Source organism: Podarcis muralis, chromosome 5 (assembly GCF_964188315.1).
Source record: "Podarcis muralis chromosome 5, rPodMur119.hap1.1, whole genome shotgun sequence".
NCBI classification, from domain to species: domain Eukaryota; kingdom Metazoa; phylum Chordata; class Lepidosauria; order Squamata; family Lacertidae; genus Podarcis; species Podarcis muralis.
Genome location: NC_135659.1, coordinates 20,263,818 through 20,288,074, shown reverse-complemented (window position 1 = coordinate 20,288,074; position 24,257 = coordinate 20,263,818). Strand labels below are relative to the sequence as shown.

At 42.3% G+C, this 24,257-nt stretch overlaps 1 protein-coding gene across 3 annotated transcripts in view; it reads right to left on the bottom strand.

The window, feature by feature from the left end:
* Nucleotides 1-286: 286 nt before the first annotated feature.
* Nucleotides 287-24,257, bottom strand: part of CFH (complement factor H) — a 46,039-nt gene continuing 22,068 nt past the window's right edge. Inside the window, exons 11-23 of one of the 3 annotated variants that reach the window (XM_077928341.1) lie at nucleotides 20,887-21,063; nucleotides 19,677-19,850; nucleotides 18,624-18,806; nucleotides 17,795-17,974; nucleotides 16,257-16,421; nucleotides 15,163-15,333; nucleotides 12,552-12,728; nucleotides 10,412-10,588; nucleotides 8,155-8,331; nucleotides 6,437-6,613; nucleotides 4,454-4,636; nucleotides 2,402-2,598; nucleotides 287-787 (exon numbers count right to left, since the gene is read on the bottom strand). In XM_077928341.1, the coding sequence (XP_077784467.1) occupies nucleotides 785-787; nucleotides 2,402-2,598; nucleotides 4,454-4,636; nucleotides 6,437-6,613; nucleotides 8,155-8,331; nucleotides 10,412-10,588; nucleotides 12,552-12,728; nucleotides 15,163-15,333; nucleotides 16,257-16,421; nucleotides 17,795-17,974; nucleotides 18,624-18,806; nucleotides 19,677-19,850; nucleotides 20,887-21,063 (2,141 nt within the window). In that variant the 3' untranslated portion in view covers nucleotides 287-784. The remainder of the gene's footprint in view (nucleotides 788-2,401; nucleotides 2,599-4,453; nucleotides 4,637-6,436; nucleotides 6,614-8,154; nucleotides 8,332-10,411; nucleotides 10,589-12,551; nucleotides 12,729-15,162; nucleotides 15,334-16,256; nucleotides 16,422-17,794; nucleotides 17,975-18,623; nucleotides 18,807-19,676; nucleotides 19,851-20,886; nucleotides 21,064-24,257) is intronic. The other 2 variants (XM_077928343.1, XM_077928342.1) reach the window with 2 other exon arrangements.

Here is a 24,257-nt window from a genome sequence, read left to right as displayed (position 1 = left end):
ATGTGGGGCCCAAATTCAGCAAAACCCCCCTTCCATTCTGTTCAATTCACCATGTCATAGTTGCGATGCCCTGTGATGCCCCAGGCTCAGTGCCCAGTGCAGCAGAACCAGTCACACTGATCTAAATCCGCCTCTGTAATACTACAATCCTATAAACGTTAACCCTGAAGTAAGCTTCAATTTACTCAATGGGGTTTCCTCCCACAGGTATGTAAGTTTGCTACTAGTAAATTAAAAAACAAGAATTTGTATGCTATGCGTTTTTATTAAATACTAACAAAGGACATAATTTTTTTTAAACAAGTGCTTTTATTTTTATTTTTTAATGAACATAATAGCCCTACAAGCTTACAAAAATTCACTGCAGTTTTACACAACTAGTGTATTATTTACAGCTGCTAGGCCTCACTGAGAATTCAAAAGTCCAGAGCTGGAAATGTTTATACAAAACTCTTGGCTTATTGTCTCCTGGTGTATTCCTTTCCTTCCTATAATATTGTCTATGATGCTTTAAAGTAGAATTTGTTGTAAGTGAACCAGACCTACATCTATACTCATTGTATCAATCCTTAAAAGTTACAAGTGTGTCTTCAAGGAAGTAGGCTTCCAATTTTAGGCCCATGATTCATTGTGAGCAGCTGCATATAATCCATGGGAAAATCTATTGGTGTTTGTGAAGAAGTAGCTTGATTTGATAATATTAAAAATAAATCATCAATGAATTTTGAAGAGCAGGTGCTGGTTAAAAATGTCTTCTGTATGCTTCTTCCAATTACTTTTGCTGTCACTGTTAAATAGAAAGTAAACAATGGAAATGTAAGGTTACATACATACATAATTATCCTTTGTGTAGATACCTACTAAGAGTCTTTGATTAATTTGTTATATTAAACTGGTTCCATATGCAAGTAACACTATGTAATAATTATATGATTTCAATTTTTTTTTGTCTAGAGTCACTCAACAGACACTGCACAGACCCCATTGCACAATCATTGCTGCCATTATTACTTTCCAAATTATCTGTGTTACAATAAAAGGTCAAACATCATTTTCCATGAGTGATGGCATTACAAAATCGCATTCCACATGTACAAAATATGCCTTGTTAGGCAAACATTTCTGATATTGATAGGTAAACTTTAACACTAATTTAAAGGGTTGGACTCAACCCAAGATTAAAAAAATGGTAAAGGACCCCTGACAGTTAAGTCCAGTCGTGGATGACTCTGGGGTTGCAGTGCTCATCTTGTTCTATAGGCCGAGAGAGCTGGCGTTTGTCTGCAGACAGTTTTTCTGGGTCATGTGGCCAGCATGACTAAGCCACTTCTGGCGAACCAGAGCAGTGCATGGAAACATCGTTTACCTTCCCGCTGGAGTGGTACCTATTTATCCACTTGCACTTTGATGTGCTTTCGAACTGCTAGGTTGGCAGGAGCAGGGACCGAGCAACGGTAGGTCACCCCATCGTGGGGACTTGAAAAACCAGTCAGAAATCAGGTGCTAATACAGACTCAGTGTTGCACCGCAAAGAAGAAGAAGAAGAAGAAGAAGAAGAAGAAGAAGAAGAAGAAGAAGAAGAAGAAGAAGAAGAGTAGTTTGGATTTGATATCCCACTTTATCACTACCTGAAGGAGTCTCAAAGCGGCTAACATTCTCCTTTCCCTTCCTCCCCCACAACAAACACTGTGAGGTGAGTGAGGCTGAGAGACTTCAAAGAAGTGTGACTAGCCCAAGGTCACCCAGCAGCTGCATGTGGAGGAGCAGAGACGCGGACCCAGTTCAACAGATTACGAGTCTACCGCTCTTAACCACTACACCACACTGCTGCTGTATTTATGATACCAGCTGAGATTTTTTGGGGGGTATGTGTGTGTGAATTATGGAACTATCCTAGGGAATATTATGAATCCATTCATTCAGAGTGAAACAGCAACAAGAGATGCTTACTCCACAACCTGACGATTCTGATGCTTAGGAGCACTGAAGTTTAAATGGTCCTGGTGAACTTATTCTAAAGGCTGAGTAAGGAAGCGCTAAAACACTTGTGGCATTTCATACCCAAAGGTGGATTGTGCCATGGCTTAATTTGGGCTTTACTTGTGGCAGCAGAACTACTTTTTTCTCATTTTAATTCTGTCTAGGACTTTGAGAGAGAAAGGAGAAAACAATGGAAGAAAGGGAAGGTGAGAGGAGAGAATAAGAGATGATGAACAACAAAGAAGAGTAACTCTGGGAGGAGATGAGAAAATATAGATGGGTATAGATGGGTAAAAATTGAAAATATGCTGTAGACCAAGAAAATTTCAAATACATTTATTTTGTAATGCATATTGCTTTCTATAGCTAAACAAAAATCACAGATTTTTCTGTTATTATGCTTTAACTGCAATGTACCTACAGGTATACATCTTGGGTATTCCAACTTGCCCTGTCTACATTGGGCTCTGAAGGGAGGCGAGGATGGATCTTCCCGAAAGCCCCATTTGCAGGCAAACTCTGTCTCGTCTCCAGATGTGGAATAGATTTTCTGAGTGGATATCCACCTCAGCCGTATATTGTTTCGATTCATATCTTCTTCAGTTGCTGTACAAGGAACTGTAGAAAGGCACAAATCATGCCATCTAAGAGATTAATTTGACAACGAGGAATTCACTTGACCAAAACGAGAAACGAAAACCAACAACCCTTTGGATTGTGTCCAAAGTTAGTCATACTAAGTCAAACCCACTGAAATAAATTGAGATTGAGAATGTGGTCCCATCAGTGGGTCTCCTCTGAGGAAAAATAAGTAAAGCTTCTGTCAAGTGAATAAATAAATAAATAGCAATTTGAATATTTTCCCCATTAAAACCAATTGGGAGTCACAAGCTTTAGATTTTCTGAGTTGAGATTCAGCCAATGTGAAGAAACCATCAGTAGCAGTCCACATTTAATTGGGTGCTTTCTGAATTGGGGTCTGATACCAATATTATTATACATTATATAGCAGTATGTGGCTGTTGTCATGATAGAAGAAGAAGAAGAGTTTGGATTTGATATCCAGCTTTATCACTACCCGAAGGAGTCTCAAAGCGGCTAACATTCTCCTTTCCCTTCCTCCCCCACAACAAACACTCTGTGAGGTGAGTGGGGCTGAGAGACTTCAGAGAAGTGTGACTAGCCCAAGGTCACCCAGCAGCTGCATGTGGAGGAGCAGGGAAGCGAACCCAGTTCCCTAGACTATGAGACTACCGCTCTTAACCACTACACCACACTGGTCCTTGAGTCAGTCCAGAATATGCAGCCTCAGCATGTAAATGAAGTGTCCAAGCACAAATATCGCAAGGGCTGTCACATGGGAGAGGGAACAAGCTAGCTTTTTCCTGCTCTGGCTCAAACCAATGGCTTCAAGTTCAAGTTACAAGAAAGGATAAACACCAGAAAAAACTTTCTGACAGTAAGAGCTGTTCCACCTCCCTCGGGAGGTTGTGGACTCTGCTTCCTTGAGGTTTTGAAGCAGAGGTTGGATAGCCATGGATGCTGAGATTCCTGCATTGCAGGGGCTTATACTGGATGACCCTTGATGTCCCTTTCAACTCTATGATTCTATGAAGTGCTTGGGGATTCTCTAGTACAACTCCCCAGATCATCTCCACTAGCTTAAACAGAGAGGCTGGTGAACATCAGATTGAACAGTACACCAACAGGATCCTTGTTTTGTGTCTCTGGCCCAACAGCAGGAACAACTCAACCCTCACCCTCCCAGGTGGACTGGCTTCCTGGAGAGGAAGATAGCAGGTCAGCCCCCTCATCCATGATCAAGTCATGGAGGAACGTTTTATTGTGGCCTATTAGGGCATTCAGTAACAGCAGAACAAGATGTGAGGGTTGCCTGTAATGACAGCCCAAATTTTGTCAGAAGATGCAACAACCGTAAGATATCTCCTGTCCCTTCGCCTTATCTGGGGGTAAAGAACAATATGGTCTCCACAAGTGGTTATTGTTCATGTTCTTCTTAAACTATTGATTTTTGTCCAAAACATTACAACGTGAAGTTTGAAGGCTCATTACAGATGTGATTAACCTTAAGGCCCATCTAATAGTTTGTTGATGCAGCTGTTTGCAGGAAGAGGCACTGAGGGGAATTTGAATTCACTGCTGTGAGGAAAGTGGAAAGTCAGTGTCTGAGAGGAAAACCTTGCAAAGGGAAAGACCAACATGGCTGCCTATTATCAGTAAAGGCGCCCAAAGTTTGGTGGGTGGCTCACTTTGCTTCATGAGAGAACTACCTGTAGTTCGTGGGAGGAGCTGGGATGGAGGGTAACTAAAAGTGTGTAGTAAAGCAAAAACACATATAGAACAATGGCAACTGCTGACACCACACTGGTGTCACTAGGTCACAGGTTTTTGAATTTATTGAATATCCATCAATAGAACAGAAAAAGCAAAGATTTAGAGAAATTTCCTGTACCTGTGCATGTTGGTGTATCTGTCCAATGCCCGTTGAGACATTGTACATATTGATTTCCTTGTAGTTTGTGGAAAGCTTGGCACTTATACTCTACATATGCCCCTGGCATATATTCTGAAGTTGCCGTGCCCAGAAAGTCTCCATTTTCAATAGGAGGTGGAGGACCACATTTTCCTGCAGCATCTGTGGTGATGCATTGAAACAGAAAAAGGAATCTATTACATGGCACTTATTAGGATTACACATATGGCTGTGCACACAAGCATTTCTATAATTCAGCTTCTATATCACGAAAAAAGAAAAGTATCATGCAAAGATTTAATTTAAAAAGGAAGAAAAGTTTTAATATACGTTTTATTGAGCTATGTATATCTGCTTGGTGAAATAATCAGTGAACAAATTGTCTTTCTAATGTCTCTTCAAGTGTGGCTGACATTCTATCAGCACCTCCTTAGTTGGTCAAATAGACCAATCATTAAAACAACTAGAATCTATTTTGACACGGATGGGATCTCACTGGGGGGAGGAGCCGGCTGTCCTCTGAATTTTGCTCAGCTCTTCACTATCAAAATTTATCATATTCTGCTGTTTTTGAAAATCTCTTTCAGTATCTTGCAAGTGTCTATTTGTAAAAATTGATTCTGCAGAAGGTTAAAAGGTAAAGGTAAAGGGACCCCTGACCATTAGGTCCAGTCGTGACCGACTCTAGGGTTGCGGCGCTCATCTTGCGTTATTGGCCGAGGGAGCCGGTGTACAGCTTCCGGGTCATGTGGCCAGCATGACTAAGCCGCTTCTGGCGAACCAGAGCAGCGCACGGAAATGCCGTTTACCTTCCTGCTGGAGCGGTACCTATTTATCTACTTGCACTTTGACGTGCTTTCGAACTGATAGGTTGGCAGGAGCTGGGACCGAGCAAGGGGAGTTCACCCCGTCGTGGGGATTCAAGCTGCCGACCTTCTGATCAGCAAGTCCTGATCTTTAGTCTCATCCAGTATTGTGTTTATGTTCCTACCTCTCCAGTCTACTAAAGTTCAGTTTGTAAGCTCTTTCAGGAACGGACGTGTTCTTATTTTTCTGCATTGTCTCCCCTCCACCCCCACTCTTATGCTTTAAAGCACCTTATGCATTGATGGTGTAAAAAACCATAATATTCTTACTTATGAGGTTATAAGGGTTAGCCAAATGGTGGAACGAATGTCTAAATGATCCACAACACATATAACAACACAACTCTCACCACCTCAAATGGCATACTTCAAGGTACACAGGCAGCTCCCAGTCATCTAGAGCTGAGTAATCCAGCTGAACAATTGACTCAACCATTTCCGAGAGAACAAGAGGGCACGTGTGTGTCTTGAGAATGCATCAAGTATTATAAATTCTACTTGAATTTATTATGGAAAGGTTGAGATATCTCAGTTCTTCTGTACTTATTACAGTTCAAGGGACACTGGCTACTAGTGCTGGAAGAGACAAAAATACTTCTAGTCTATCCTTTGCTATGGATCACAGTCATCTGGGAGGGAGACTGGAATCAGATTGGCATAGACGGTCTAGATCAACATGTGCCACAAACAGATGATTACATCGCAAATAGCTCAAATTGATTTAAATAAGCATCGCAAGCCACCTTGTGCTGTGGAAGACCAGTTTGGTCTGCATGGATTTCTTCCCAATCACAATCGTGATGATTGGTCAATGAAGGAAAACTACCACCAACTACTGAGTGATCCCATAGGAATCTCCATCAGGCCCGTTCTAGATGAAGCTTGTTGGTTTTCCCATAGTATACACTTCAGTCTTGACTTCCTCTGGTATATTCCCCATAGCCCAGAGATTAGCAGAAGGTAAATAATAAATGACAGTCCAAGACTATGCAAGAATCTGCACAGTGCAAAATTTAACATACAACTTTATTTTTTTTAAAGGAAGAATGTTATATTCCTCTCTTTTAGACTATTTAAAAAATTGGACACCAAATACCTATGCATCTTGGTGGTTCTGTCCATTCTTTGTTCACACACTTTATTGTAAAAGGTCCAAAAAGGCTGAATCTTTGGCGACAGCGATAGCGCACCTTCTCAAGAGGCAAGTACTTTTGCTTGAGATCAGTCGTAATCTGACCATTAGAAACCCGGGGTGGGGGAGGGCATGTTACATCTGAAATGATAGATAAAACTTCAGTCCTTGAAAATGCATTCTGTTCCCACAAAACAGCACCTACCAGTTTGTTCCAACATTCTGAGAGTGGACAAAAGATGTCATAAGAGAGGATCCTGTCCTAACTGTGAGAATCGCTGGTCTCCAACCCCCATCGAGGGTATAGGCTCCTATCTACCCAGCTGTAACTATAAACACAGAGCCCTGTTCGACTCAGAATAAACTTGCACTGGAGGAAGCTGAGAAAAGAGCACATGCTTGTGGGGTTGCAACCTCAAGCCACGAGCCTGCTATTTGCAACCCCAGTGCTGTCATTCTTTGTTATATAAGTTAGAGGTCAAAAGTGTGTGCTTTTGTCAATGAGTCCAGGAAGAAAAGTCCCTGAAAATGGCAGCTGTATTGGGTCATTTAATGGCAAGTCAAGGTGCATATGGCAACTCTTCTTCCCTGCTGCCTGGAACACAAAAAGCACTGAGGTCCACCTAGATCAATTTTATCTGTGTCAGGGATCTTGTGGCCCTCCAGATGTTGTTGGACTACATCTCCCATCATCCCCAGCCAGCAAGGTTGATGGTCAGAGATGATGGAAAGTGCAACAACATCTGGGGGGGCCACAGGTTCCCCATCCCTGGTCCATATGGACTGGTAGAGGCTCTCCAGGAGTTCAGGCAGAGGTTTGTCCTAGCCTCCACCTGGAGATGCCAGGGATTGAACATGGCGCATTGTGCATAGAAAACCCGTCTTTGATCCCTGCTAGTACATTACAATATTGAAATTCTCCTATACAATTCAAGTCTTCTTTGAGCCCAAAATGCACAGTCTGAGAGGCAGTTTCCATACTCTATCGCTGCCCTTCCCCATCTGAGGCTGACTAGAAAGAGGCATGTCTTAACACTGGGATACCATTCTATCATGCAGTATTTCCTAGTGCAGAGGCAGAATTGCCAGCCTTCAGAGGAGGGCACACAGAAAACAGGGACTCACACAGGTGGATAATTCTCCTTGTTAGGACTTTAAAAATAAACTTATTTGGCTGTAACAGTAAAGCATGCCTCCAGTTTTAATTCAGAAATAAAATATCTGCCTTGGCCACCAGACATTTTGTAATCTCTTTCCAGTTTTTTCCACTTCCTTTTTCACATTTATGTTTAGCACACAGAAGGAAGATCAGGAACCCAGTATACCTGAAGGAGTGTCTCCACACCCATCGTTCTGCTCGGACACTGAGGTCCAGCTCCGAGGGCCTTGTGGCAATTCCCTCCCTGCAAGATGTGAGGTTACAGGGAACCAGGCCAAGGGTAGTGGCGTCTGCCCTGTGGAACACCCTCCCATCAGATGTCAAGGAAATAAACAACTATCCAACTTTTAGAAGACATCTGAAGACAGCCCTGTTTAGGGAAGTTTTTAAGGATTGATGCTTTTTTTTAGTTTTTAGGTATCTTGTAAGCCGCCCAGAGTGGCTGGGGAAATCCAGCCAGATAGGTGAGGTATAAATAATAAAAAATATCATCATCATCATCACCTGCAATGCCAGGTCTTACCTACACATGTCGGTGGTTGTGACCACTCTTTATTTTGACATGTTACATTAGGCGATCCAGAGATTTCAAAACCTTCATGGCACTGATAATGCACCTCGTGGTCAGGCAAATAGACCTCTGCTGTCCCCGCCACAATGTCAGCACTGGCAACTGCTGGGGGCTCTCCGCAGGTTGCATCTACATGGGGAGAGGAAACCAACAAATAAGCTTTTCCTCCACAAATTGTGCTTTCTGCATAATAGATAATCATCATTCTTTTTTAAAAAAGAATACCAGAACCTAATGTGAACGAACACAAAGAGTGCAAGAGCTTAATGCAAGCAAACCTTGCTTACAGACAGAGTCGCCAACTTTTCAAAAACATTGCAGGGGACCCATGCAACGCCCTGGTGTCACATGTGCAACATCACAGAGAGCTGAGCGGTGGAGCCAAATGCGGCTGCAACATGGCCCCAGCAGCAGGTGGACCCCGTCCTCCCCAGCCAGCTGCCGTGCAAGGGAAAGACGTAAAGGACCCCCGTTAGGTCCAGTCGGGGTTGCGGTGCTCATCTCACTTTACTGGCCGAGGGAGCCAGAGTACAGCTTCCGGGTCATGTGGCCAGCATGACTAAGCTGCTTCTGGCGAACCAGAGCAGTGCACAAAAATACTGTTTTCCTTCCGGCTGGAGCAATACCTATTTATCTACTTGCACTTTTTGGTGTGCTTTCGAACTGCTAGGTTGGCAGGAGCAGGGACTGAGCAACGGGAGCTCACCCTGTCGCGGGGATTCAAACCGCTGACCTTCCGATCGGCCAGCCCTAGGCTCAGTGGTTTAACCCACAGCGCCACCCGTGTCCCTGTGCAAGGGAAAGAAGTCGCCCCCAAATGTCTTGGCCCCTATGTTTACAGATCATGGTTAAGGAGGACCAAGCTTAACTGCAATCCTGCTGTCCAATGCCTAACTAAAGCCAAACCTTGGTTTAACTACCACACCTGCATGCAAAGACCAACAGTGGGTCCAACAGTTAAGAAGGCAGTTTCTGCAAATGCTATGAGGGGCAGATGGGGCTCACCAACTAGGTAGCCCATCTAGGAGAAGGAAAGCTCTGATCCTGAACCTTCACTGATTCTTGCCTGATCGAGCACACTACAGTGGTACCTTGATTTAAAAACAGCTTAATTTATGATCAAATTGGAAATAGAATGCTGCAAACCCGGAAGTAGGTGTTTTGGTTTATGAACTTTGCCTTGGAAGCTGAACATGTTCCGCTTCCTGTTGAGTGTGTTCTGTTTGTAAATTGAGTCCCCCCCACTGCTATTCAGAGGCTTCCTGTTGAGTCCCGAGCACCCACACAATACAGAGGTGACATTTGGAGCTTTTGTTTTTGCTATATTTCTGCGTTTTTGTTTATGTGGCTTTTACATTTTTTTGACTGTGACTTGTTCTTCGTTTTATGGGACTGACTTGTGACTGTGGCTTGTGACTTTGTTTTTGTGACTGTGGCTGGTGCCTTCATTTTTGTGACTGTGTGGAACCCAGTTCAGCTACTGGTTGATTGTGTGACTGCAGAAATGGATAAAAGCCCTCCATCCAAACAATGACTATCATCAGTGTACGTAAGAAAAAATAATAATTTTAATTTTTATCATCTACAATACTGTCTTATTTATTTTATAGTTGATTTGATTTTGTGTGGAGTGCCCTACCTGGGTGGATGGAGCAGCCAAGTAATTTCGTTGTCCCCGAGAGGGGGCAATGACAATAAAGATATTATTATATTATTATTATTATTATTTATAGTACAGTACATTGATTATTGCCTTCATTTTATGGATCAATGGTCTTGTTAGATAGTAAAATTCATGTTAAATTGCTGTTTTAGGGGTTGTTTTTCGTTGTCTGGAACGGATTAATCCATTTTCCATTACTATGGGAATCTATGGGAAAGCACGCCTTGGTTTAAGAACACTTTGGTTTAAGAACGGACTTCCAGAATGGATTAAGTTCGTAAACCGATGTAGCACTGTATTGCCAAAGCTGATCAGCAGAACTCTCCAAGGTATCACCAGAGTTCATTCCAAGCCTTTCTACCCCAGATCATTTTAACTGGAGATGTAAAGGATTTAAGCAGAATCACATTTGTGAGCCTAAACATCTACAGAGATGTACTTGCTTGTTCACTATGCCCCTTGCTGTTCAAACCAGTGCTTGAATTGCTCTGTTCCCAGAAGTAAACTACCTTTAGAATTGTTACCCAGGCAAAACATGCAACATACCTTCACAGGTTGAAGCTTCCGACCACTTTCCTTTGTGGCATGTAATATTCCGTGGTCCTTCTGTAGCATAACCTGGTGCACAGCTGAAAGGTATCAGGTCCCCAGGCTCATAGCGATTTTTTATTACTCCTTCATATGCAGCATCAGTGAGTCTGGGGGGCTCCCCACACGACTTTTCTGCGAAGATAATACAAATGAAAATATGATTCTCAAAAAATATCACCACACCTGTGTCTGGATTTCCCTACTAAAATACTGAACAAAGCTGCATTTCAAAGGCTGAAGGGAGTTGTGTGTTGTTGGTTGTTTTTGCGTGGACAGGCGGAGTCCCCAGATCCCGAGTGGTCCCCCCCCCCCCGGCATGTGGAATAACGACTCTCGACAACGTGCTATGGGATTAAATTGGCCACAACTTTATTAAATTTCAAATGTGGGTAGACCTTGGCTCAGGCATTGGGCGTTCTCCCTCCCCAGTCCCCAGCCGGGGACCTAGGGAGCTTCAGGGTTATCCAGTGTGTGTGGGGGGGATGGGCTGGCTCTGGAGAACATATGTTCAAGCAGAGACAGCCGCCCCCATTACGCCGCCGCCGCAGGGGAGAGCAATGACGACCTTTCGGCGTACGGTCAAAGCCTCCTTTCAGAAACCCCCTTTAACGGGGAACCCTGGAGCCAAGTGAGGATTCCCAGGTAAGATCCTCCCTCTATTGTGTGGGCAGGTAATCCCTCCCCCTACCTGGTCTGGTTTCCCTGGCAACGCTTCCCCCAGGTGGGATTGGACAACTCACTGAGGTAGGCGGTGACCTCCAGGTATCCCACCTGAGGGAAGGCAAAGCCTATGCTGATGGGGCCACTCCAGATCCAGGGCTGCACGCGTCCACGCAAAGGGCGCCCCCCGTTTTAAGCGGGGAGCGGTCATTCCCCAAAGAGTAAGATATGAAGGCAGGCAGAAAGTGGGCAGAGGGATCAGTAATCAGAGAAGTTCACAATGGGTTAAATGTTGAAGAACATAAATATTACTGGGAAAGAAAACAGATGGTTTAGTAATTTAATATGTCTGCTATGGCCAATCCACAGAATTTAGATACATGTTTAAGTCTGGCCAGGTCCTTAGTCCAGTGGTTTTCAAACTTTTATACCACCTTCCTAATTGCCTGCTCTCAAGTTTCAATTTGACTCCCAAAGAAATCCTAAATATTGCAGGATTCTGGAGTCACAACCTAAAGCACACTCTCAGTTTAAGCAGGGCAGTGGCTATACCCAGTGCTTTTTTTCCTGGGGGTACGCATACCCCTAAACATTTTGTGAATCTTTGTACTTTTGTCCATTTACTGTATTTATTTTCCTCAATCTGAACTATAAAATGGTGATTTTCTTGAGTCAAAATGAGAGTACCCCTAAACATTTTCTTAGAAAATAAGCACTGGCTATATCTGTTGGGTTTTGCCACTGTCCCACATAATCTTACAGTGCAGCCCATAATACACATTATGCCTTTTGCTGCTGTGCATTACAGGGGAAAACCAGTAAATGTGGATCAGGTTCTATCAATCAAGTTTTCTTTCACAGAAGCTTGTCTGTTCTGACTAGGGATGGTAAGCCAGTAGACCAGCTTCGCACTGAAAAGCCCCTGAAAAGTTTCTGAAACATTCAAGTGCTGCCCAAAACCAAAAGCAAGATCATGGTTGAAATATTAAAGCAACAAAATGTTAGACTGCAATTTGAATTACCCTCAGTTCTGCATGAGGGAGAATATTTCAAAACTCTGAATGTTTGCTGGTTGGCAGGACACTTCAAGTGAGGCAGTGTCACAATTTCTATAGGTTTGGCAAAATGTCTTCCATACATACTCTTGATGGAACAAGACTGTAGTCTCATTGAAAGATCTTCATTGGATATATAGTTACCCTCCACTTTTGAATGGAAGCTGAGGTCCAGCTCTGAGGGTCTAGGAAATAAACAACTATCTGACTTTTAGAAGACATCTGAAGGCAGCTCTGTTTAGGGAAGTTTTTAATGTTTGAGGTTTTTATTGTGTTTTTAATATCCTGTTGAGAGCCGCCCAGAGTGGCTGGGGAAACACAGCCAGATGGGTGGACTGTAAATAATAAATTATTATTATATCAAAAGAATATTTTCTTACCTCTGCAAGTTGGCGGTGGGGACCACTCCCTATTTTCGCATGTTGAAGTACTTGATTCCCCAAGTTCAAAACCTTCATGGCAATGATACTCCACACTTTCACCAGAAAGATACTTTCTCTGGGAACTATTATTTACCTCACCATGGGCAATTGCAGGGGGGTCTCCACATCTTGTATCTGGAAAGGAAGTTATATAGCATGCAGTCTTCATGAATACAATTAAATGGCATAAAAACATTTCCAGAGTGTTTCATATGCAGAACTGCTCTCTCCTTTTTCTTCTGGTAGAAAGTTTCAGAGGCAGCCAATTCAAAGTCAGTTTACAAAGTGAGGCAGGGAAGAAAGAAATTTGGAGGCTTATAGTATTGCTTTGATATCTGTTGTTTTATTAATATGTGCACTGCAGATGGGAGAGTGGTTAGGTACCCAGACACCCTAAGTAGGTTTACCAAGAAGTTTATTCCAGTTAAGTGAGTCAGTGGGAGTTATTCTCATAAAAATGCCCTTATGATTTCAGCTACACTTTCCATTCCGTAGTTCAGTTCTCTACCGCCCACTATTGGGCATTTCAGGATTCTAGGTGGGCGGTAGGGGGTTCTACGGCACAAACTGAATCCTCCTCCCATCGAGCACTGGTGGGCGGTAAGGGAATTTTACCATCAAGAAAGATGCATTAGTGAGCAGTAGGTATAAAAAGGTTAACTACCCCTGCCTTAGTTAATTCAAACCACAGCGGCAAGTTGTAAGACTGCTTAGCTCAGTACCATGCATACTATCTTTCATGGAATGCAGGATTTTATTTTCTCCTTTTATGCCCCATTATAGGTTGCCAATGAAATATGCAGGGTGCAATGCCATTGTCTTGATAGTTGGAGAATGGAGGAGTTATTTGCAGCCAAGCGGTCTTCTTCAGGCATTCAAGTTCTGTATGCAAAATGAAGGCATGTGTAAGGAGGATGGTGGCAACTCCCTCCTTCCTCTATGCATGTTCACTGAATGCCTGAACAAAGTTTGTCCACCCAAAACGGCTTCAGCCCAGTATACCTGAAGGAGTGTCTCCACCCCACTGAGGTCCTCCTCCAAGGGCCTTCTGGCGGTTCCCTCACTGTGAGAAGTGAGATTACAGGGAACCAGGCAGAAGGCCTTCTTGGTAGTGGCGTTCAGACTATGGAAGGCCCTCCCATCAGATGTCAAGGAAATGAATACCTATCTGATTTTTAGAAGACATCTGAAGGCAGCCCTGTTTAGGGAAGTTTTTAATGTTTGATATTTTATCATGTTTTTAATATTCTCTTGGAAGTTGCCTAGAGTGGCTAGGGAAACCCAGCCAGATGGGCAGGGTAAAAACAAGAAAATTATTTATTTATTTATTTATTTATTTATTTATTTTTATTTTTCTGCCTGGGTATGCAAAGAAGAGTGAGATATACAGTCAATCAATCAATCAATCAATCAATCAGATCACATCATATATTTTGCTTCATCAGCTGTGTAGGGGACAACAGGGGAAGAGTGTAAGACACTTGGTTGCTACTTATGGCATCAGCTGCCATTCGTGTTACATCTAATTCCTGTCATTCTATTGAGTGGCTCCCAAACTTATTAGAGAGAAATTCACCATGGAGCACTATCTCCACCCTTATACCAAAGAAACATATTTATTTATTTTCCTTTCCAATCTCTTTGTAGAGCACTTGGAAATGCTTTGTGGAGCACCAAGTGCTCCTTGGAGCACAGTTTGGGAACCACTGATCTATTGAATAAGCATCTTTATTACCTCACGAGTGCATTACTATTTCACAAAAAAAGGTAAAGGACCCCTGGATGGGTTGCGGCGCTCATCTCACTTTCAGGCCAAGGGAGCCAGTGTTTGTCCACAGACAGCTTTCCGGGTCATGTGGCCAGCATGATTAAATCACTTCTGGCACAATGGAACACCATGACGGAAACCAGAGCGCACAGAAACACCGTTTACCTTCCCGCCGCAGCAGTACCTATTTATCTACTTGCACTGGCGTGCTTTCGAACTGCTAGGTTGGCAGGAGCTGGGCAGAGCAATGGGAGCTTACCCCATTGCAGCAAGCCCAAGAAGCTCAGTGGTTTAGACCACAGCAGCACCCACATCCCTGGTTTGAATCCCCATTATTAAACAAGAAGAACGTAAGAAGAGCCTGATGAGTCAGTTCAATGGCCCTTCTAGGCCAGCGTTCTGTCCTCAAGTGGGCAGACAAATGTCTGTTGGAGACCCACAAGCCTGATCTGAGCGTAAGAGCAGTCTCCCTTCCTGTGATTTGCAGCAACTGGTGTATGCAAAGCATAGACATCAATGGCCTTCTCCATGAATTTCTCCAGTCCTCTTTTTAAGCCATCTAACTTGGTGGCTATCACTGTCTTCTGTGTGAGTAGGTTCCAAAGTTTAACTGTGTCCTTAGAATAATCTGAGAGAGGAATTGCCATTTTTTAGGCCACATTGTCATTTATATTTTCTAGTTTCTTTTCTTTTTTTAAAAAAAGTTATGCTTCTTTAGTTTATAAATCACACACCACCACCCTTAATTCTCTGACTTCTTAAAAACAAAAAAAGGAAATATGAAAGGAAGATCATACTAACCTAAACAGCGTGGTGGGGTTTGCCACTTTCCATTGTCACATTTTATTTTTTGTGGCCCTTGAAGAAAGAAGTTCTCCTGACACCTGAAGCTTATCTCCTCACCACTCTTATAGTTTCTCGTATCAGTTATGTCAATGGCATTGGGAAGCTGAGGTGGCGGTGGACAGAATGCTTTAATAAATAAATAAAAGTCCATTAGAATTCAATGATACAAAGTTATGCAAGGAAACTATGAAAAGTGAGCATCTAGTCAAACCTCCTTATCCCTTGAATGGATTCAATGTTGCAATGAGTTAGTTGCATTGGTCTTGAACCAAAGAGCTGCCTGGTAAAACCTGCAAGAGAAGCAGAACTTCTCCAGTTTAGTTCCAGTGAGATCCCCATGTTGCCTCATCAGGCTCTCCAAAACTCAGTGCAGGTGAGGTGTCTGTCTTCAGAAGTGTGGAGAGTTGCTGTCGCTCCTGAAATATTTGCATGCTAACCTTCCTCTATTGCAGTGTTTAAACCTGTGTATGGTTCAGTTCAGCTTTGCACGCTTGTGGTATACCAAAAAGGTTCTTGCTGGCAACCTAAATCTGACATGTGAACTCAATCCAGATTTTAATATTATAAAGCTACCGGAAGGTCACTGTTGAGAAAGTAGCAAGATACGCCACCCAATCCAGTTTTATGTGTTTCTGAATCCTGGGCACCACAGTTAAGTTGACCTCCAGGGATGGTGCTCTCAGACAGGGATGCAGAAGGGAAAATGCACTCTGTGCCTCTGTTTGCAAGAACCAACAGCCTGTAGTGACTGCTTTGCAAGCTGCTAAGTCTGTCCTTGGGTCAAATGATTGCCTTTCCCATGTGGCAGCAATGCTTCTGCTCCTGAAGTGGATAAACTAATATCCTGATCTCATACCAGCCGAGTACATAAGGCATGCAGAATTCATGCAATCTTAAAGGAAGCTTTATGTGATCTTTCCAAAGGAGATGAGTCTAGCCTACCCAGGAAGGCACTCCTGAACAAGTCTGTCCCACTGTTGCTTCCAGTGGCCACATCTGTCACTCAAGCTGAGAAACCATGCATTTGTATATAGCATGCAAAACTGTACCTGTGCATTCTGGCTCAGGTGACCATTTTCCATTAACACATTTTGTTTTATGCTGATTGGGACCACAGGTGTAGGTTACAACGTTGTTGTGCATAAACATTTTCTCCAGAGAAGCAAATGGTACAAACTCTGCATTCTGTGGACGTCTACATTTTGCTGCAACATCTAACAATTCAAATATTGTTCAAGTAAAGTTGTTTGTTAGCAAATCACAATCAAATGGAGTTAATCAACTAGAAAATCTCACTGGTATTTTCCATGCACATCTATTTTCCAATACGCCTTTCAGTCTTTATTGCTGTCAATCCTTGCAGCAGTTTTGGAGGAGAAACCATATTTATTGCCATTTTTTATAGGGCAGCAGAGGTGAAGAAGTAGTAACAGACTTGATTAAGACCACAAAGTATGTCTGTGGCAGAGTTCTCCTGGCAGTAGGTCTAATTTCCAGTCCAATGGATCACAAGCATATAATTGCTTATGTTAATAAATGGTAATTAAATATGAAAAGTGTCTATATAAATATGAGTTGCATTTATTTGTAATTTGTAATTTGCTTGACACTCAGCTCTATTTCTCCTTTACATCTCCAGGTGAGGCAGTGGAAGTGTTGGACCAGTGTCTTGCCTCGGTAATGGACTGGATGAGAACCAACAAACTGAAGCTCAATCCAGATAAGACTGAGCTACTGTTAGTGGGTGGTTTCCTAGACCAGATAGGTGGGAGGTCGTCTGCTCTTGATGGGGTTACACTTCCTCTGAAGGAGCAGGTTCGTAGCTTGGGGATACTCCTGGATCCTTTGCCGTCGCTCGAGGCTCAGGTAGCCCAGAGTGCCTTCCATCAGCTTCGGCTGGTGGCCCAGCTACTCCCCTATCTGGACAGGGATAGCCTAACTACTCTTGTTTATGCTCTGGTAACCTCAAGGTTAGATTACGGCAATGCGTTATATGTAGGGCTGCCTCTGAAGACGATTTGGAAACATCAGCTGGTGCAGAATTCAGTGGCCAGGCTGGAGCAAGGCTGTTTGAGCATATTACACTGATCCTGGTTCAACTGCACTAGCTACCAATTAGTTTCCGGGCTCAATTCAAAGTGCTGGTTTTGACCTATAAAGCCTTAAACTGCTCAGGACCACAATACCGCAAGGACCGCCTCTTTCCCTATGAACCTACCTAAGATCATCTTCTGAGGCCCTCCTTTATGTGCCTCCTCCTCGAGAGGTCCAGAGGGTGACAACACGACAATGGGCCTTCTCTGCAGTGGCTCCCTGTCTGTGGAATGCTCTCCCCAGGGAAGTTCGCCTGGCACCTTCATTATACACTGTTAAGGCGCCAGGCAAAAACGTTCCTTTTTAACCAGGCCTTTGGTTGATTTGATTTACCCTTTTAAAATGTTTTTTTTTGGGGGGGGCTATTGGCTTGTTGTTTCTGTTTTTATTATGTATTTTGTGGTTTTATATCTTGATTTTATTCTGCGAACCGCCCTGAGACCCCTGGGTGTAGGGCGATATATAAATTCAATAAACAATAATAATAGCTTACCAACACATAATGGTAACTCCCACTGCCCATGCAGACACACAGCTTCTTTAGATCCAACAATGAAAAATCTTTCATTACATTCATATGCCACAGTTTCGCCATGCAGATATCTATCTGAGTCAACACTGAGAGGGTGTCCATTTCTAATATTCGGAGGTACTTCACAAGCTCTGGGTTCCTCTGTTGAAAACAGAAGGAAATGATGTGAAACAAAATATGAGTTCTTAATTTTCTTAAAACTATAATCTCAGTCCCCAGTTGTTTTGGCTGCTCATTCTCTTCAGCCTCTCCTACACGCCAAATAAAAAACGCCAAGGGCAGCTCTTCATTTTTCAGCTCATCAGGATATATTGCAGAAGTAGAATGAAGAGGCAGACTTTGATATTATTATGGCTTGTATGATTTTAACTTCATTCTTAATAACTGAGCATTGATTTGTTGTTACTTTTCTCTGTTCCGTTTTGATCTTATTTCCAGTTCCAAGCATTGGAAACTTAAGGCTGGAATTTAGAAATGTATTCTTTTATACCACATTTGGGAGCTTTAGTTTAAACATAGCATTTCAATGATAAAGCAAAGCATGAAGACACTTAAGATGGTCTGGTTCTGCTTCATATGGAGACATCAAATGTTACGCTCCACTTTCCCTTCGGCAGACCTTTTTCTTCTCCTGCAACTTGGGAAACTTCTGGGACAGAAAATTCCAGCATGTAAATAGAAAAGAAATCCTAGTGGAATATATGCACATGGTGGACTTTGCTGAGTTAACAAAAACAGTTTTATCTGCACATAGCACTTGCCCTGTGAACATGCCTTAGTTGTAATTTACCTTTGCAGAGTGGTAAAGATGTCCACTGTCCATCCAAACACTCAATCAACTTTGATCCAGTCATTGCAAATCCGAAATTACACTTGTATTCCACCTTTTCTCCATGTTTATATTTTTCCTTAAGGTCACCACTAATACTGCCATCCGAAATGCTGGGGGGTGGCTGACAAGGATCGACTTGTGCTGGAAGTAAGAGAGCATCACTTCAGTCTTGTATCTGTTGACTCAAAATAAGTCTAGACAGCACACCCTTCCACATAGAATTTTCATAATTATGAAATGATGTTGGATGCGCTGAGTTCCAGCCAGTTGTGTGGAATGGATGGTGTCATTTATGTGGGAAAGACTCAAATGATCAACACTACTCATGTAGCTCCTAGTTTCACCCGTTACCCAGGAAGCTAGGGGGAAATGGTTGTCATGTTGCTGAATGAAACCCCCCCCCCCATCTACAGATAGGTAGGGATGCTCACACAGGGCCATTCTGGGGTTACTCCTGCTTTACATAATTTTGCTTATGGTAGCAAGGAATGTAACCCCTGCATATGATGAAATTTACCTGTATCAAATGGAACTATATAACGGAGTATATTGCGTGTATAACATACCATATTTTCCCATATAATTTTGTGTTTCATTTCATTTCAGGCATTTTCTTTCTCTTTCAAAACTCAGCAATGCAGAGACAGCTTGGACATAACTGGCTGGTTGATGCAATAGGCAGTGCAATGTGAGCAAATCTCAATCGAGCTGCCTTTATTTATAGGTAATCCAAACTCCAGCAGCTAATTTGCTCACCCCATTGTGAACCCCCGACTTTCCAATTAGCAAGCCCAAGAGGCTTAGTGGTTGAGACCACAGCGCCATCGACATCACCTCCTTTCCATACTCCAGTGACCACACAAGACTAAACAAAATATATATATCTATGCACTAGCCAGTGAAATCTTCCCCAGTAAGGCTTGGGAGAAACATTATTAGAAAAGGCTGCCAGGAAATTTTTAAGCACACTGATATTTACTTTTTGTATAAGCTATGGAAAAAACTGCATACCTTTACATGTTGGGGGCTGTGGAGACCATCCAAAATGATAACACTGGGCAGAGTCAGGCCCAACTCTTTTGTGGTTTCCGCGGCAGGAAAATTTCACCACGTCTCCGTGCTGATATTGGTTCTTTCTAGGGTCAAGTTGCCCATTCTCCAGAAGGAAACCATCACAATGTATTGCTAAAGGAAATGTTGAGCAAAGCAGATTGAATATAATTAAGTGCATTTCAAAACAAACCTGCCTGAAATTAACCTGCTGAGCAAAATGTTTGCAAATGTTCATCAAACTTATTGCAGGCTTGCATAACCTCTGACCCCCTGGGAGTGGAGACCAATAAATCTTTAACAAGACAGCATGCCATGTTTCTCAGCTATTGGGTGAGTCCACCTTCCTCATACCTCCAAAATTTCCATGCCTGAAAATCTCTCTAGAAGAAGTCAAATTCTATTTTCTCACAACAACAACAACAACAACAACAACAACTGGCACACTCAGGTGAGTTGCTGGTGCTACACTTGATCTAGAAGATGGTGTGAATTTTTTGAACAACCTGAGCTTGGATATATTCCATTAACTTTTTGCTTTCCTGTTGTTTTTTCTTCATTCTTTACATTCCAGGTGAAGGATTCTTATCAGTCTGCCTGGATGGAGGAACCACTGCAAAAAGGTGCTTCAGTTGGGGTATTTTATTCTCAGATGTTTTCTCTGAACTCTGAGCAAGCCAAACACATTGTTAAACACAGAGCAAGTTGCCTGACTCCTATATGTAGCAATTTCATCTACAGAATCAGATGGCTAAAAATCCAGCTTCATATCTTACTTTATTACATCTGAGATGAGTACATATATTCTTACTGATCACTATTAATTAGATCACGGATGTATGCCAACTTGAGGTATTTTAGTTATGTAAAATCATTAGGAATCACTGGGAGAAAATTACTTGAAGAAAATAAAGGATATTGCTGGTTATAGCAAAATCTGAAGAGAAACCAGAGTATTGCTGGGTATGACATACTAGATAATCCTAAAGTGTATATCTAGGATAATTGGAGGCCTTGCTTCTGAAAGATTATAAACTAGTGGCCTGTGTATGTAACCACAAAGAAAAAATCAGTGAAACGAACCTTGTTTGATTAACAAAGGCTGTGTTATATAATTATATCACGGCTGTGTTATATACCGGTAATTAAACAATGGTATTTTATAACTTACGTAGACATTCAGGATTTGGCCTCCATCCATCCTCTGTGCATACTACATGGTCACCTGTGGCCTTTTTAATGGTTTCAAACCCATCTTTACATTTGTAGTGAAGTATTTCTTCAAACAAGAAAACCGATTGACTTGTGTTAAAGATTACATTATTTTGAGTTGGTACTTGGCATGTCTCTGAGGAAATAAAGAATGAATTATATTTATGATTGGTTTTATATCATCAGTTTACATGCTCTAAAATCTTGCTAGTTCAGACTCCATGAACATACGTGTGAAATTAAGATTTTTTTGCCCCAATATGCATCACTTTACAGTTGTTTAAATTGAATTGCCTTTGCCATTCTACCACCAATTCACTCAGTTTGGAGAGTCCCTTTTGGAGCTCTTCACTGTCTCTTTTTGTTACAATGACCATGAACAATTTAGTATCACCAGCTTCCCTGGCCATTTCACTGCTCACCTCTAACTCTAGATTGTCTATGGGTTAGTTAAAAGGAACAGGTCCCATTACTGATTCTTAGGGACTTCACTTTCTGAATCCCTTCATTCAGAGAACTGTCCATTTCTTTCTTCCTGCTGGTTAACCAATTCCTGGTTCATAAAGGAACTTCACCTCTTATTTCATGACTGCCAAGCTTATTTAGGAGTCTTTGGTGAGATACCTTGTCAAAAGCTTTTTCAAAGTCCAAGGGGTCAACCAGATCACTACCATTCATATGTGCCTGCTAGCACACTCAAAGAACTCTACTAAGTGGGTGAGACAGGATTTGCCCTTACAGCAGCCAGCCTGTTTCTATTTCAGCAAGATTTCTTTCTCTATATGGTTGGTTATTTTATTTTTCACAATACTTTCCACAAATTTCCTCAGAACAGGCATTAAGCAAGCAGAAATTAAGCAACTTTAACCTCGTACCTATGGGACCGCCTCTCCTGGTATGCCCCGCGGAGGACCTTAAGGTCCACAAATAACCACACTGTGGTTAGATTGGTCTCAACTAAGGCCAGGACCTTTTCAGTACTGGCCCCGACTTGGTGGAACGCTCTCTCACGAGAGACTAGGGCCCTGCGGGACTTGACATCTTTTTTTTTTTTAATATCATATTTATTGAAATTTCCAAAAAATCCAACAAAAGAAAAAAGAAAAAGAAAAAAGAGAACATTTACATTTAAACCTTACTTTCAATAACATCTTTCCAAGACTTCCCCACACCTCCCCTTCTTGTATTCCATTTCCATTTGTTTAGTTCAACAAGTTCTTATCCCGAGTTTTTGACCTTATTGTATTTAGCCCATTATTCAATTTAGTTCATTTTATATAGCCACTTTCCCTTTATAATCCACAGTCTTTAAACATTAAGATCTTTTTCTAAGGTCGACCCCAATTCCCTTCCACGAATTCCCCTTTTTCATACTCATAATAAGACAAAATAAAAAAAGAAGAAAAGTTCAAAATATAATTGTACGCCCTTTGGATTCCCAAACTCCAACCCCCCTTTCCCGGTTTCGATCCCCAATGTCCATCAGTCTATCTGCTATCAGCCTGGAGACCTCACATCCGAGGCCCTTAATTCTCTCTCAGTTCCTCTTTGCCGGTTTTTTTGGTAGTCCTTTATATCCAGCACCAAATCTCGGAGAAGCTCTGTCTCGAAAATGTCTATTTTTCTTCCATCCAGACCTCTATATTTAAAAGTGGAACTCAAATCTTGTTTCTTAATCTTTTTAAGTCTGAATGTCCCGAATGCTCCAACTTCCATCTTGCTCAAATTTGTAATCCATAGGTCTTCAGATCTCCACATCAGGAGATCTCTCCAATCTTCATTGTCCAGTTCAAACCAAATTTTCATGGTCCAATTCTTGTTTTCCTTTATGTCCTTCCTAACAGGCCTTTGGCCTTCCTTGATCTTCTGCGGCGATGTGACTCCTCCTTCATTCCCTTCCAGATCATGATATATCTCTTGTTCCCTTTCATCACATTTCTCAGGTTTCTTTTCCTGCTCAGCTGCAAAAACTTCTAGTTCCGCTACAGGGGCTTTTTGTTCAGGAACAAAAACTTGAGTCAAGTCCCTTCCATTTTCAGTAGATATGTTTACTGTCTCCTTCAGTATAGAAACCCCTGTAGTCAAAATATTGCTTTGTTCTTGAAACTTTCCCAGGAGATAAAAAGTCCTATTCAACTCAATGAGTATTTTTCCACTTACAGCCATTCTTGTAATGTCCCCAAACCCCCTCTAGAGGGATTATGGTTACTTAGTATCCTTCCAGTTCCAACCCAAAAGTCAAACTAACTTGTTATTCCTTGTTTTCAACAATTTATATCCAAATTGTATCAAATCTAGCCAGCAAAGGCACCAGAAACAATGTTCTCTTTTTATTCCCCAACTTTGACAGCTACTTTGACAGCTGTCAAAATCTTCTGTATCTCTTCACCAGGCTCTCTCACGGATCACTCCCGGTTCCCGGGGGGGTTGCACTTCAGCTCTCAAAATCGACTCTTATCCTCCAGCAATATTACTTGTACTTTCCAATCGTGAAATTAATAACTTTTATCGAATAAAGAAAAGAATATTCTCTCAACCTTAGTTGTCTAGTCCTTGCTTAAAATTGTTTACAAGGTGGGGAGACGGACTTCCTCTTTGCGCCTTCCCCGATCGTGCCAAATTCAAAGTAAATTTTTTTCCTTTTAAGTCCAATTTCCGTATTACTCATGGGTTGTTGCTTTTAATCCAAATGTTCAAAGGAAGAAGTCAGCGCTCTCCGTCCATGGCATGCGGCTTCACTCGGCAGGGGAAGCAGAGGACTCTCAGCACCGCGCCACTCCCCGTCCCCCATTCTGTAGCCTTTAAAAAGGCTCCTTCGTGGGTCGGGGGGGCGCAAACGGTGCCCGCCGAGTCACCAGGTCCACGGGCTTCCGTGCCCGTGGTTTTTAAGGGTCCCCGCGTCGCCGGCGTGGCAGGACCCGACCCCTGCCGAGCAGATTCCCTCCAGAATCTGCTCGGAATCGACGATGGTGCTAACCCGGAAGTCGGGACTTGACATCTTTCTGCAGGGCCTGCAAGACAGAGCTGTTCCGCCTGGCTTTTAGTTTGTACTCAGTCTGACCCTTATATTTCCCTCCCCTTGTGTTTTCGATTCATGGGCTACTATTAAAATAATGCTGCATTATAAATTGTATTAACCTGTATTTTAATAAACTGGTTTTTTGTTTGTTTGTTTGTCCCCCCCCCCCCAATTATGTTTTATTGTAATTTCATTCATGTTAGCCACCCTGAGCCCAGCTCTGGCTGGGGAGGGCAGGGTATAAATAAAATTATTATTATTATTATTATTACTACTACTACTACTGCTGCTGCTGCTGCTATAACTTCCAG